General features: G+C 41.9%; 1 protein-coding gene across 2 annotated transcripts in view; it reads left to right on the top strand.

The window, feature by feature from the left end:
• FAM107B (family with sequence similarity 107 member B) overlaps positions 1–13,693 on the top strand; it is a 215,265-nt gene extending 201,572 nt beyond the window's left edge. For both annotated transcript variants that reach the window (XM_068987143.1, XM_068987144.1), the window contains 2 exons: positions 8,911–9,061; positions 10,961–13,693. In XM_068987143.1, the coding sequence (XP_068843244.1) occupies positions 8,911–9,061; positions 10,961–11,077 (268 nt within the window). In that variant the 3' untranslated portion in view covers positions 11,078–13,693. The remainder of the gene's footprint in view (positions 1–8,910; positions 9,062–10,960) is intronic.
• Positions 13,694–16,044: the final 2,351 nt, after the last annotated feature.

Genomic DNA, 16,044 nt, shown 5'->3' with positions numbered 1-16,044 from the left:
TCTCATTTGTTTGTTTTTAGGGGGGGCATTTTAGATGATTACAGTCATTTTTATTATTACTATTTGTTTTTTGGAGAGGAGTAAAGCATTTACCTTCTGTCTTCCTTGTAAACCCTTGTTGGTTCCATCTGTGTACTAATGCAATTTTGATTGCTGGGTGTGGTGTACTCTGCTTTTTAAATTTTTAAAAAATTTATTTTATTGAAATGTAGTTGATTTACAACATTGTGTTACTTTCTGGTGAACAGCAAAGTGATTCAGTTATACATGTAAATATATATTATTTTCCATGATGGTTTATCACAGGACACTGAATATAGTTCCCTGTGCTGTATGGTAGGACTCTGTTGTCCATCCATTCTGTATATAAGAGTTTGCATCTGCTAATCCCAAACTCCCAGTCCATCCCTCCCCTGTTCTCCTCTGCCTTGGCAACGATGAGCCTGTTTCGTAGATAAGTTCATTTGTGTCATATTTTAGATTCCACAAGTAAGTGATGTCATATGGTATTTGTCTTTCTTTTTCTGACTTTGCCTTGTATCATAGTCTCTAGGTCCATGCATTTTGTAGCACATGACATTATTTCATTCTTTTTTATGGCTGGTACTCTGCTCTTTAAGTGATTCTAAGCAAGACCATTGGGCTAGGAGAGCTGAGGATGTAAGACACACATTATTTTCTCTAAGATCTGTTAAGCTTCATTTAGAACTGTTTTTGGGTCTTCAGACTAAAATTGTTGATCTGAATTGTGAAACTGTGGATCACTCAACCACTCACTGTTTGCTCTGCTTTGGTGATAAGGTAGCTACTACTCACTGAACTGAAAGATGTGCAGACAAAGCTAAGCACTGGGGTAATGTTATGGAAGGAAGGCTTAATTAAAAATAAAACCTTTCAAAAAGGATATGAGGGGGCATTTTTGTGGTAGTTCTCTGTCTGAGTATACCTAGGCCAGAACTCCTAACTCCTGTCCCAGGAACTCTCTTGTGATTACATCTCTCCCTCCAAAAGTGGTAATGTGTTTTGCTTTCTGTCCCCAGCATGACAGTGTGCTGCTGGGTTAACCCTTATTCAACAGAATGTGAGTTTGATCCTTTTTGAATAAGTGCTTAACTTCTACCTGTCTTCATCACATAAAAGTTAAAACAACAACAAAACCAAATGGGTGTCATCATGCCCAAAGTGAAACAGGACTATGTAAGTTCCTCAGTAGGCCAAAGAATTTGGAAGCTGTCCCTGCAAGAAACCGCACCTGCATTTTGCTGGGAAGATGGAAAGGTTACTATCCTCTAAAAGAGAGTAGCTAAATGGTTTTCTGAACAAAAAGTTTTCTGACTGTCTTTATCTCTTGGATCTTAGTTTTCTTGTCTGTCAGACAGCACTAGGACACTTAGTTGATCTCTGAGAAACATTCTAGTTCAAACTATTGTTGGTTTTTTGTTTTTTCTATAACATCTACAAAAAGCCTCCATGTCAGAAATAGAGGCAAAAGTAAACCAAAATTGGCAGCATAGTCGTTGTTTGAGTTAGAGCCTCTAGACTATTCTGCAGAAATGTATGTAGCAGCCTGGGTCATACCTGTACAGGTAGAACATGACTGGTTTGGTTTGTGCAGTGAATCTGTTTCCAGATTTCCTGGAGTAGATAAATCCTGTAAGGATGCATCATCCTCCTGTTGGCCTTTCTCCTTCACTTTTCTTTCCTTGTTTGCACAGCTGACCTCTCAGCTGGGCCCAGCTCAGCTGCTTTTAGAGGGATTTTAGAGAATGCTCATGTTCCCTTGAGCACCAAGGTGAGGAGAGCACATGGGCTTTGAGGTCAGGGAGAAATGGTATGGATCCGGTTCAACATTTAACTTGTTGTTTGGTTGCTACGTCATGTCTGACTCTTTGTGACCCCATGGACAGCTTGCCAGGTTCCTCTGTCCATGGGATTCTCTGTGCAAGAATACTAGCGAGGGTTGCCATTCCCTTCCCCAGGGGATCTTCCCAACCTTTTATGATTTTGGACAAAATCAGGTCTTCTTTCCTGAGATCTGTTTCTTCATCTGTTAAGTGAGGGATAAAAATAATCTTCCTTATAAAGATGAAAATGAAGGAGAACGTGGATAAACATCTACTAAAATACCTGACCTATGTAAGACGTGCTCAGTTAGCACCATCTGTCTTTCCGCTTACCCTGACGCAGCATCTGAAAAATCCCTATTGCCTTTTCCTGTTTTTCTCTGAAGAGTTCTGATCTGGTTGTAGAAGTGTATTTAAAAAAATAAAATAGACGTTGCAAAATCAAGTGAGTATATCTTATCCTGCTTCTTTAGGTTTTTTTCAAAGGTAAGATCTTAGTTTGGTAGAATCCTCTTTATAATACACCTGCTTTTAGAGTAAAGACTTCTAAAGCAGTTTCTTCTCTTACATTTATCTTCTAACACATATACTTTTTCACAACTTTGGCTTTTCATTTCTAAGTTTTAGTACCAAATAATAGAAAGTATCACATCAATAGTATGTATGAATGAATGAATAAAAGTTGCTCAGTCGTGTCTGACTCTTAGTGACCCCATGGACTATATTATAGGCTGCCAGGCTTCTCTGTCTATGGAATTCTTCAGGCAAGAATACGGGAGTGGGTTGCCATTTCCTTCTCCAGGGGATCTTCCCAATCCAGGGATCAAACCTGGGTCTCATGCATTGCAAGCAGATTCTTTACCATCTGAACCAGCAGGAAAACCCTGCTGCTTCTGCTGCTGCTAAGTCGCTTCAGTCGTGTCCTACTCTGTGTGACCCCATAGACGGCTGTCCACCAGGCTCCCGTCCCTGGGATTCTCCAGGCGAGAACAATGGAGTGGGTTGCCATTTCCTTCTCCAGTGCATGAAAGTGAAAAGTAAAAGTGAAGTTGCTCAGTTGTGTCCGACTCTTCACAACCCCATGGACTGCAGCCTACCAGGCTCTGCTGTCCATGGGATTTTCCAGGCAAGAGTACTGGAGTGGGTTGCCATTGCCTTCTCCAGAAAACCCTGATAGTATGTATATATTCAGTTAAAGCATTGTCATACTTGCTGACTAGTTTGTACTGTAATGAAATTCTATTGACTTTTCTGCAACTTGTAAAGGGCTTTCCCATATTTTATCCAATGATTTTTTCAGAAACCCAGTGTATGTTGTTTTGGAATTGTTCTAATTTGATATGTGAATGAAGGGAAACTCTTCAGGGTACCAGGCTAAAGAGTCTTCTCAAGGTGACACAGTAGCTTTTTGGAATAAAAACAGGGTTGAAATCAATATAGAATTATGTGTGTCTTTAATTATATATATATCTTTAAAGACAGCTATGAATCAAATTTAATAAAAATATGAATGAGGGACTTCCCTGGTGTTCCAGTGGTGAAAACTTTGCTCCCAGTGCAGGGGTCCTGGGTTCAATCCCTGGTCAGGGAACTAGCTCCTGTGTGCCCCAACTAAAGATCCTGCAAGCCCCAAGCAAAGATTGAAGATCCCAAGTGCCACAACTAAGGCTTGGCATGACCCAATAAATAAATAAATAATTTTGAAAATAATATATAAATGAGAAGAAGGGGTAGGAATAGGAGAGGAAGACAGAACTGAGATCACAGAACAAGCTTTGTGGAACCTTTGCTCTTTGTGGCTACATATTTGGCTCAAATCTCTGTCGCAGTTCAAAGAGTTGTTGGAAGCACCTTCTAGAGATCAGAAGACAAAAGCAGAGTCCGTGCTTAGGAGAGCACATTCTCATAGGTGTTCTCACTCCGCATCCCATACTCCTTCAAGTATTCTGCTCTTCTGGTTGCCAGCTTCTGGACCCAGCTAAGTTTCAGGTTAAAAGTCTTTAAATTTTTTGTGAAAAGATGTTTTTGATATGGACCATTTTTAAAGACTTTATTGAATTTGTTACAATATTTCTTCTGTTTTATGTTTTGATTTTTTTGGCTGAGAGGCATATGGGATCATAGCTCCCTGACCGGGAATTGAACCCGCATCCTCCGCATTGGAAGATGAAATCTTAACCACTGGACCACCAGGGAAGTCCCTAAAAGTCTATATTTTGATCTGGTCATTCCACTTGGTCTGATGATTAAGACCTTGTGTTAGGGTGCTCAGAGTCTTTAGCTATTTCCATAAAATGGCAGATTGCAAGAGGCATTATTTTTGATACTTGAAAGATCAGTGTTCAAGAGTGCTTATTTCTGATATAATTTAGAGAGAATCTGCCTTCTCTAAAAAGAGTATCTGTGCTAAGTCACTTCAGTTGTGTCTGACTCTTGGCGACCCTATGGACTGTAGCCTGCCAGGCTCCTCTGTCCATGGGACACTCCAGGCAAGAATACTCCAGGCAATGCCCTCCTCCAGGGGATCTCCCCGACCCAGGGATCGAACCTGCATCTCTTATGTCTCCTGCATTGGCAGGTGGGTTCTTTACCGCTGAACCATCAGGGAGGCCCTTCTAAAGAGAGTCCTTTGGGACAAATATAGCACACCCAGCTACCCTGCATCCCCACCGTTGGATCTTTGGCTTGTACCTTTCAGGCAGCAGTTTCCAGGACTTTCTGCAGTTGGCATGCTCTGCTAGACAAACACTTAGTTCCTCAATAAATGCTTATTGCTGTGCAACATGAAGAAAAAATAAGGGAAGTTGAGGTAGAAATATTTGCGTTTGAATCAATGCAGGTAGAAAGGGCTTAGTTAAAAATGTAGAGGTGGGCCAACCAAACCAGAAGATTCCAAGATTCAAGATCAAGGGCTGGAGAACCAAAGGCAACCCTCCTCCTCCCCCATAAAGGAAAATATTAGGCCAAGAGGCTTGACTGGGTAGGCAGGGGAAAGGAGCGTGTTGTGTTAAAGTTTGTGCCAGATCTTCCTCTGCCTGGTGCTGACCCGCACGATGGTTTCCCTGTCACAGGTTTAAGTGTGGCTACCGTGGAGGTGGGGCGGTCCAGTCGGTCCCCAGATGTGTTCAGTGGTTTCTGTGAAAAGTGAAAGGGACCTTTAAAAGTTGTCTGTACATTTTCATCGGTGACGGTGGGAATATAAATTGTTGCAGCCTAGTTGGAAAGTGATTTGGCCATCCACATCCAAATCCAGAATATGCAGATGCTTAGCCAGCAGTTCTGCTTCTGAGAATGTCACCAACAGAAATACTTGGATAGGACAGATATAAATGGTCGAGGAAGTCTCTCGCCTCCTTGTGTTCCATCGGGGACAACTGGAAACAACCTAAATGTCTCATTATAGGCGTGACAAAATTTTGGCACTTCTGTGCTCTGATAAAGCTATAGCTAGTATAGGGGAGCACAGACGAGATGGGGAGTTATCTGTGGATGCAGTGGTGTGGGGAGGGCTTCCCAGGTGGCTCAGTGGTGAAGAATCCACCTGCCAGTGCAGGGGACTCAGGTTCCATCCCTGGGCTGGGAAGATCCCCTGGAGGAGGAAATGGCAACACTCCAGTATTCTTGGTTGGAAAATTCCATGGACGGAGGATCCTGGTGGACTACAGTCCAAGAGGTCACAAAGAATCGGACAGAGTCGACCAACTGAGCACACATGCACACAGGAGTGGGGAGCAGCCCGTGGGAGTAGGGCCTCTATCTTGTACAGTTTTCAGAGCCACCGTTCACCTAGAACACCGTGCGCGTGGTGTGCCCAGTGGATGTCGACTGGGGGGAGTTGAGGTGTGCTTTCACTTTTTGTCTTGCTAATATGTATAAGTCACCTAACTTTTTTCAAAGCGTCAGTCGCTAAGTCATGTCCAACTCTTTGTGACCGCATGGACTGTAGCCTCTGTTTGTGGGATTTGCAGGCAAGATTACTGGAGTGGGTTGCCATTTCCTTCTCCAGTCTTCCCAACCCAGGGATCGAACCCAGGTCTCCTGCATTGCAGGCAGATTCTTTACCATCTAAGCCACCAGGGAAGCCCTATAAAACATTGTTTTTTTCAAAGAGGACTTACTAATTTGAAAAATCAATTTGGTCCACTATAAAAGTCACAGTAAGCAATTCAGGCGGAAAAGGCAATGGCAACCCACTCCAGTACTCTTGCCTGGAAAATCCCATGGATGGAGGAGCCTGGTAGGCTGCAGTCCAAGGGGTCGCAAAGTTGGACATGACTGAGCGACTTCACTTTCACGTTTTACTTTCATGCATTGGAGAAGGAAATGGCAACCCACTCCAGTGTTCTTGCCTGGAGAGTCCCAGGGACGGGGGAGCCTGGTAGGTTGCCGTCTATGGGGTCTCACAGAGTCGGACATGACTGAAGTGACTTAATGACTTAGCAGCAGCAGCAGCAAGCAATTCAGGAATAACTGTTGGTCTTGAGTGGTACCATGGCCCCCAGGCCAAGTTGTCAGTCATCAAGTGATTGAAAGTTCTTGTTAATTGTATATGTTAGAATGGATTAAAGATAATCAATGTTGTCATGCAGAGGCTTATACTGTTTTAGACTCAGAGAATCACATAGATAGTGATTGCCTTTTTTCCATTTGGCACAAAGTTAAGTGAGCTGCTTAATAAAATATTAATTAAATTTGTATGACTTCTTGACTATTATAAGTGCAGGACATTTATCATGTAAGCGCCATTTTCCTGAGTTTTGTGTTACTAAATATTTTATCTTACTGCACTATTGGGTAAAATCTTTGAACAGAAAATGAGTACGTGTATTAGTTAAACCCATTCACATGTTTCTGTAGAGTGCCAGCTTAATGCATCATACATCAGTTTGTTCAACAGCTTTTGCATAATCCAGAAGCACTTAATAACAGTTGAGGTTAATTTCTCCAGTGAATTATAGTTTGAAATTTAAATTGTGCAGGTAGCTAAATTCTTAATTCTATAATTTAAATCCCTTAACTCTGTAAGTGTTATAGTGAGAGTTTTTAATAGTCATGAAGCTCAGTGGGTCTTTCTCAGATTATTTACAAACAGATTTTCCAGTGCTCAGTGACACCTAAGTCTATAGGAGAAAAGTACCGTAAGCAACTTGTTTATTGCACTGAGTAAAGATTTGGTTTCTGGACTAGTCTGTCTATACGTCTCTCCTCCTCATACAATGTTAACAACTAGGAAACAAACTGTTAATCAAATCACAAAATAGCCTCTTTTATTTCACTGGAAATATTGCTGAATTTAATATTTTCTTTTCTTTTTTTTTAAACCAAAGGTTCTGCTAATGAAAATGGGGAAAGGGAAGACATACATGTTATTTTGAGGTCTATGTCCTTTATCTTCAGTGATGGATTATACTCATCTTTACTTTATAAAAAGCAGCTTTGAAAAAATCATTTATTTAAAAAGTAGGTAGAGAGCAGAGATGCCAGAATTTTAAAAATTCCGATAGATGAGGAAGTGTGATGTTTGCAAGTGTGATTAGTTTGCAAAATATGATAGAGTGAACTTGAAAGAGATTGAAGCAAGGGTGTTGTTGAGATTCTTAAAACCAGAACATGTTTTGGAAATTCTTTAAGTTATTCAGATGACTCCTAGTTGATTAGTCGCCTTAGCTAATTGGAGTAGTTTGGAGAACAGCCACAGAGATTGATGGACCCGGTGAACAGACTCCCGGGCATCATCATTGAGGCTGGCTGGTGTGTTGGGAGGCACACAGGCCTCCTCGGTCCTGGGCTGATCCAGCAGAGCTGGTTTTCTGCAGCCCAGAAAAGCACGAGTTCCTGTTGTGGCTGTGTGTGTGCTCGTGGGCGCAAGTGTGATAGCTCTGTCCCTTACACCCTTGGCTGTCTGACCTTGATAACGCTCTTCCTGTTCTGTAACTTGCTGTGTTTTTGTCATCAGTGTGAATACTGAGTTGAGATACTTTAGGGGGCAGTGGAGACTGGCTCAGGAGAGGGAGGACAGTGAAGAGGAGGTGGGCAGCTAAGCTAGCACGAGGGTCGGGGCACGAGGGGGAGTCCAGACTGGAGAAACCCTGAGGAGCAACCTGGCCAATAGCCCTATCTGAAGAAATGGAGACTGAGAAAATCCCAGCTGACTTTAGCATAGAAATCCCTTCTACGAAAGTGTCCGTGAATGTCCTTCCCCTGACCTGGCTCAAACCTTTCAGATGAGAGTTGCCGGGGAATGGCCTGAGTTTGGGTTTTGTTTTGCCCCATTTGAAGAGCTGGCAGCCTGATCCATCGCTCCCCAAAGCCTGACTTCCAAGCGTCATCCCCAGTTGAACTGTGTGTCTGAAATGGTTCCAGAGCGTTGGGCTGGGAGTCGGGATCTGGATTTTCTGTGGCCATGACCCCAGCAGTGATGGAGCCTTGGGTGTGCCTTGGGATGTGTGAGAATCCTCTCCCAAGTCTGAAACAGGGAGGGTTGGAGGAGGTTTCCAAGCCATTTTGTTGTTGAGCTTTCTTCTAGCTTCTCTCCAGGCTGCATTTAATACTTGGGGTCAGGGGCTCCATCTTGGGAAACTTACCCCGGAATTCTGGGTGGAGGCAACTTCCTCTCTGGTATAGGTGACCATCACACACTCTGAATGAGTGTGCTATTCCTCAACTTCCCCCACAGACCACAGACACTAGCCTCCCTTGCACGGCCTAGTATCTGGCATGCAGTAGAGATTTTATTGAGCGGCAGGTTTTGCTTACACTTAAAAAGATGGTCTTGCCCTTTTCTCTCATGCTTGTGAATTTCTGAGGCTCCTCAGTGCTGACTGTTAGCTGGTAGTAGGCGTCACAGTCATGCTAAGTTACTAGACCCTTCTGTGGTTGATGCCTAAATTTCTGATCATGAAAGATGCGTCTGTTAGATTACAACTTTTAAATTTTGTTAATGCTTTAAAATTTTTTCAATTTAATTTTTTTTTTACTTTTTTCAACTGAAAATTTTTTTTTGAGGTCCAGTATTGCGTTAGTTTGAGGTGTTCAGCAAAGTGATTTGTTAATGCTTTTTTTGCAGGGGTCTTGCCCCTCAGAATAAACCAGAACTGCAGAAAGTGATGGAAAAGAGAAAACGAGATCAAGTAATAAAGCAGAAGGAAGAAGAAGCACAAAAGAAGAAATCTGACCTGGAGATAGAACTATTAAAACGGCAGCAGAAGTTGGAGCAGGTAAGGGTGACTGGGGATAAAGGTGGGGGTTTTTATTGAGATGTTTGACTTAAAATATTGTTTGAGGGAAAATACATTGACTTGATACATTTGTATCACAATTGTCATTGTAGTGTTAGCGCACACCTCTGTCGTATAGTTACCCTTTCTTCTAGTGGTGGGGTGGAGAAGGCAATGGCAACCCACTCCAGTACTCTTGCCTGGAAGGTCCCATGGACGGAGGAGCCTGGTAGGCTGACACGACTAAGCGACTTCACTTTCACTTTTCACTTTCATGCACTGGAGAAGGAAATAGCAACCCATTCCAGTGTTCTTGCCTGGAGAATCCCAGGGACGGGGGAGCCTGGTGGGGTGCTGTCTATGGGGTCGCACAGAGTCGGACACAACTGAAGTGATTTAGCAGCAGCAGCAGCAGCTAGTGGTGGGGAGCGTTCTAGTTTCTTCATGTTCATGTTTATAATCACTTTGCTCCCTGTAATCCCTGGACTATGTGTTAGGTCTCCAGGACTTATCTTCTGCTTGCGAGTTCAGTTCAGTTCAGTCGCTCAGTCGTGTCTGACTCTTTGCTACCCCATGAATCACAGCACGCCAGGCCTCCCTGTCCATCACCAACTCCCAGAGTCCACCCAAACCCTTGTCCATTGTGTTGGTGATGCCATCCAACCATCTCATCCTCTGTCGTCCCCTTCTCCTTCCTCCTGCTCTCAATCTTTCCCAGCATCAGGGTCTTTTCCAGTGAGTCAGCTCTCCACATGAGGTGGCCAAAGTATTGGAGTTTCAGCTTCAACATCAGTCCCTCCAATGAACACCCAGGACTGATCTCCTTTAGGATGGGCTGGTTGGATCTCCTTACAGTCCAAGGGACTCTCAAGCGTCTTCTCCAACACCATTCTCCAACACCACAGTTCAAAAGCATCAATTCTTTGGTGCTCAGCTTTCTTCACAGTCCAACTCTCACATCCATACACAACCACTGGAAAAACCATAGCCTTGACTAGACAGACCTTTGTTGGCAAAGTAATGTCTCTGCTTTTTAATATGCTGTCTAGGTTGGTCATAACTTTCCTTCCAAAGAGCAAGTGTCTTTTAATTTCATGGCTGCAGTCACCATCTGCAGTGATTTTGGAGCCCCCCAAAATAAAGTCTGTCACTGTTTCCATTGTTTCCCCATCCATTTCCCATGAAGTGATGGAACCAGATGCCATGATCTTAGTTTTCTGAAAGTTGCAAGTGTGTACCCTTAAATGCATCTTTCCTATTCCTCCAGCCTAAGTCCCTGCTAGTCCCCATTTTACCCTCTGTTTTTCGATTCCACATATAAGAGAGATCATACAGTACTTGTCTTTCCCTGACTTACCTTGTCCAGAATTTCCCAGACACATCGGATGTAAGTGTTTATGTACAGTGAAAGGAAAAGCTGAGACAGATGTCTGCAGGTGGACTAAAAGACATTCAAGATAAAGAGAAGGACTCTGTTGAGGGTCTAGAAGAGATCAGGGAGGCACAGTCAAAGCCAGGGGCTACCACTGAATTCACAGCCCAGTGCTGGAGCTCAAGCACATGAGTGAAGTTCAGCTTCACTCACAACTGGAGAGCATGTGTGTGTTTCCCTCAGCTCTTGTTTTCATCCTTAGCCTTGATCTTCCCGTTCTCGTCACCCCCCAGGGTTTCAGCAACAACCAGTGGGCTGCTGCTTCTGTACAGAATTCTTACTCCAGGACCTAGATCCTACCGCATATCTGAAAATATAAATATATTTAAAGTGGAAACGGGAGAAACTTTTCTTCTGTTGGGAATCGAAGTCATTAGGGCCTTTGCGAAGAGAAAACAGTGTTTTGGAAAGCCTCTCCCTTTGTGAATACTTTGTAAATAATTCTCCTATTTCTGAATTCTGTTTAGCTTGAACTTGAGAAACAGAAATTGCAAGAAGAGCAAGAAAATGCCCCAGAGTTTGTGAAGGTTAAAGGCAATCTCAGAAGAACAGGCCAGGAAGTGGCGCAAGCCCAGGAGTCGTAGGTCCAGGCTGCAGAGACCGCGCACCCAGCCCAGCACACAGAAGGCCTGTGCCGGGGCCTCCCAGCGCTGAAGCTCAGGGCCAAAGCCCCTGGAGCGAATCCCAGCCAGCAGGGATCTGTTACTTTCAAAAGGGTTTGATTTTGGTTTTTCTCTCATCCGGGTGGGTGAGTCACCTGTGACTGTTGCAGTTCCTATTCGCCAAACAAAGGATGTTGACCAGCACTTAAGGTGGGATAGTCGACCTGTGTTCAAAGACTTTTAAAAGACAACAACAAGAAACGAAGAGGACACTGGAATAAATTCTTGAGAGTTGCACTACTTGGTTTTTCTTCCAGGCCAAGTTTAGTGGGGCACAAAGCCTTTTCTCTTTCAAAACCTAAAGAAAACACCTTTCATTCTTCCTTTCTTATCTATCCAGTAATTTAGACTGCACAGAAACTCGTTGAATCTGTTACATCCACCGTTTGTAAATTCCGTTTTCTTGTCTCATTTACCCTCTCACCCACTTTAGGCTTCACACTGGAGAATGTTAATATTCATGTTGAGCACAGCTTTTACCTTTGTTGACATTTAGGTTCAGAAATAGGATGAGGAGGTGTAAAAATACAGAAACAAATATTTAGAAACAAAACTCTGTAAATGTCCATCTTGATCTTATTTTCATTCCTGCTGGTTTTCTGAGGCGTCACAGTGACCTTCTACTTCAGGGAAGGTATGTCCTACAAATCTGTGTATTGCTTTGATAACTGTTAGGGCTTTTGTTTCATTTTTGTTTTTAATTTCTTGCTCATTTAGTCCTTTTATGTGAAATAATCTCCCAGCCCTTTGAGGAATAAAAACTAGTCCAAATCACCCAACTTCAGTGTCAAAGGAGTGGGTTCAAGCCTTTTGCTTTCTTCTGAGAACAGCATGGGGAAAGCTCCCACCGGAAGCTTGGGAAGGAAGAGTTCTTTGGGCTTTTTGATGTGAAACGAATATGAACTGGTCTCTGGAAGAATTATAGCATTTATGCATTTTGAATATTATTTGAATGCAAGCTTTGAAATTCTCTAATGATCACCAGCCCTTTGCCCTTTTTCCTTGTGAAGGAAGACTGTCTCATCCCTACCTTTGTGATGGTGGTACTGTTGGTAAGGATGATGTTGTGACCACTGTTGATCTCTCCGGAACAGCTGAGGGAATGGGGCACACTCAGTCTGTGCTCTCCAACTGGCATACTATCCTCCACATGAACCCCGAGTTACCAACTTTACAGCAGATTCTTAATGCAGGATGCATTCTCTGTCACCAGTATGGGCAGGGGAAACATTTCTATTTGGGGTGGTTTAGAAGAATCTGTGTGGATCCAGTATGTTCTCTGTAGAAACGATTCATCCAGTAATTTTGGCGTTGAAGGCTCTTCTTATAATTCAAGAATCAAAGAAAGCTGGATCCTAAGCTTTTGAATCCTTAATCAGCCTAGTAGAAATTAGCTTTCTCTGGGAATTCTGCAGTTTTCATGGTGGGCCATGAGGCTTCTATTCGTCCCTAATGTGAACAAGACAAAAGTAAATGCATAGATAATATACTGCTAGTCAGAGAACACGTGGACTACACCTGAAACAGATTATTTCTTTCATCAGCAAGTATTATATGAATAAAATACGAGGAGCTTAGGATAAAATGTTGCTGTATAGTAATTTGCTTTGGAAGGATGGAAGGATAACTATTTTTTCCCATCCTTCTTTTTGCGAGAAGAAAGTGTGTTAACTAAGCATCTTCAAAGTACATTTCTGATTGCACATTGACTAGAGTTCTTTCTCTGTGTATATGAAATAGTGATGCGATTTATAAAATGAAGATTCAAGACTAGCTCAGAGCCTTTAATCCAGCTGGATATGCAAGATCTTTAGATCCTGTATCCTTGAAGCAAAATTCTGCCACTTGATAAAATTTTCAAGGGCCCAGACAGGCTTCTTTAGAAGGACCAATTCTGTTCCTAGAACTTACCTAGAATTCATGCTTCACTGGGAAAAGCTAAATTCCAAAAGCATTTCCCTCTCAATCTCACTCACAAATCTGCAGAATTAGTAGTGGTTGGTAGTCCAAGGTCTGGCTGAAAGAAGACTTGTAAATAGTGTCAAGTGATGTTTCCTCGCTAAACAGTGGAATGTACAGATAGAAAAGCTCTTTGAAGTTGCCAGGTCAGTTCTGCTCATAAGCTTGAGTTTAAAAAGGCATCATTCTCTCCCTCCCTGCTGCCCCACACTTCAATACTCTAGAGTCCAAACCTCTAGGACTCACGGACATCTGAGCAGTTTTGGGCTTTGAGCCACTTTTTGACAAAAATGGCTCCATTTTTCCACTCTAAGGTTTTCTTAAAATAGCTCAGTGTTTTCTAATCTCCAAGTAGGAAGGTAGTGTTGCTTTCTAAGCTACCACAGTTGACTTTATTCTTCTACTCTGAAAAATGTTCACTTGTCTGAGTGTATATAATATATATAAAGGGAGCCTTAATGGATTTGTTTTCATAATTTAATATTTTTTGTATTTGCTCTTGTATAATTGTTTTTAATGGAAAGTATTACAGAATTGAGGGTGGAATTCTTAGAACCAAAGTTATTCTTAATAAAAATCACCACATGCTTGGACCATACAGCTGTGTTTGTCTGATCTGTTTAAGGTGGATGTCTGGAACTGATGTGAGGGGGTTGCTGTGTTCAATTCAAGGATTAGAAGGTGGTTCTGGGGTTTCCCTCTGATGGTCTTCCCCCTCCAAATCAGTTATGTCCTCTTGCCTTATGTCATTTAAGGCTGGCAATTTATTCTGTCAAGCAAATTCATGCTAAGATATTATGTTACGCTTAGAATATGTGGTATTTTAGCAGCAGCTGTTAGTTCTTCAGATCAGAGTATTCTGCATTTTAAGTAGCTTGGTAGAACAGCGGGATATATATTTTTGGAAGGGCCACGTTTTAGTGCTTGTGAGCACGTATGGCATAAGTATGACCATGGAATTATTTTGCTTTTTCAGCCAAATTAATTTCATCCTCAAGTCACTTTGGGAAGCTGTACACATGATTACATTATACTATTGGTTGTAATAGCCTTGGAAAGTCAAATTTCTTTATAATTATGCCCTTATTTTTCATTACTACCAAATTACTACTCAGCTCATTCACCCAACTCCAATATCTTTGGACTGTTTTAAAAAATTATATCTACTCTGGGCAGTGAAGATTTTCTGTGTCTAGTAATATACCATGAGCTCCAAAGGCCAATACAGAAGGGCTACAAAAATAATTTGAGGAATAACCACATCCTTGGAATAACTAGGCAGTTTTCCAAGGTGACAGTTTTGAGGCCATTGGTCCATTTCATTAGACCATTGTGTGGTTCTTACAGTATAGTCATAGATTTGAAAGAAGACAGAGGTCAATTAACACAGTATTGACTGGAGACATATTAACACCTCAGGGTTTAGTTTCTGTAAAACTCCCCTGGTCGATAATATGTGAATATGTTTGATAAGATTTAAAATGTTATAGTACAGCTAAAAAAAAAAAAAAGGATTAGAATACTACTACCAGGCTTACATTTACTGATACAATGAAAAATGAAGTGTTTTAGTCCAAGGTCTTAGGGTAAATAAAATCTTTATAGCTTCACAGTCTCACAATTATAATTTCTCCTTTTTTTTCTTCTCATGAAAAAATGCAGTCTGATTATTAATTGGAGGTGTTTTGGAACATCTTGCCACTCTCCCAGAAAGATGGTAATGCCAGAGTCTGGTATGCCTTACCAATATCTTGTATAATTAGTAGAATCATAGTGAGATTTTATCTACCTAAAGTCATCAAGTGGTGCTTCCTCTGAGACATTTGCCTAGGTATTGTCTTGGATGTACTACTGGGTCCTTCTAAATTTGTTGTTTCTATGTTTATGGCTGCTTTTCTGCTTGGTTATTGTGTGTGACCACTGCTGAGGATCACTCTTCTTGTGCTATGATTTCCAGGGTGGACCAGCAAATCCAGGTGTCTATCAGCTGGTGAATGGATAAGCAAAGGTAGTATATCTATGTGATGAAATATTATTCAGCCACAAAAAGGAACAAAGTACTTATACATGCTTCAACATGCTGCTGCTAAGTCGCTTCAGTCGTGTCCTACTCTCTGCCACCCCATAGACGGCAGCCCACCAGGCTCCTCCGTCCCCGGGATTCTCCAGGCAAGAATACTGGCGTGGGTTGCCATTTCCTTCTCCAATGCATGAAAGTGAAAAGTGAAAGTGAAGTCGCTCAGTTGTGTCTGACTCTCAGCAACCCCATGGACTGCAGCCTACCAGGCTCCTCCGTCCATGGGATTTTCCAGGCAAGAGTACTGGAGTGGGTTACCGTTGCCTTCTCTGCTTCAACATGAACAAACCTCAGAAACATTCTGCTAAGTGAAAGGTGGCTGACAGAAAAGATGACATAGTGTACACTTACATCTGTATGCAATGTTCAGAGTATATAAAACTATAGGGACAGAAAGCAAAACAGTGGTTCCAATGGTAGGAATGGGAAATGATTGCAAATGGACATGAGATTTTGGGGATGGGGTGATAGAAATTATTTAAAATTGTGATAGTCATACAACTCTTCACCTATACTAGTAACTGTATAAACATAAATATACTAATACTCATTTAAAATGGGTAACTTTTTTGGTATGTGAGTTATACCTCAGTCAAGCTTTTTAAAATGCACATATCCTTTGAACGCACAGTTAGATTTCTAGGAGTTCTTCGGAAGTATTTATCTGCACAAAGATTGTTGTTCAAAGATAATGGAGCATTTCTCATAATTTCTCTAGGAAAGAACCCAACTATATTGCAGTAGTTTGCTAGATTAAGTATAATACATCCCTACTCCCTATTATGTACCATAATGCATGTCTTTTAAAATAATGTGTGTGTGCTTAGTCACTCAGTTGTGTCCGACTGTTAGT

This window comes from Capricornis sumatraensis, chromosome 15 (genome assembly GCF_032405125.1).
Source record: "Capricornis sumatraensis isolate serow.1 chromosome 15, serow.2, whole genome shotgun sequence".
Taxonomy (NCBI): Eukaryota; Metazoa; Chordata; class Mammalia; order Artiodactyla; family Bovidae; genus Capricornis; species Capricornis sumatraensis.
The sequence above is the reverse complement of the archived record's forward strand: the minus strand, read 5'-3'. Positions and strand labels throughout refer to the sequence as shown.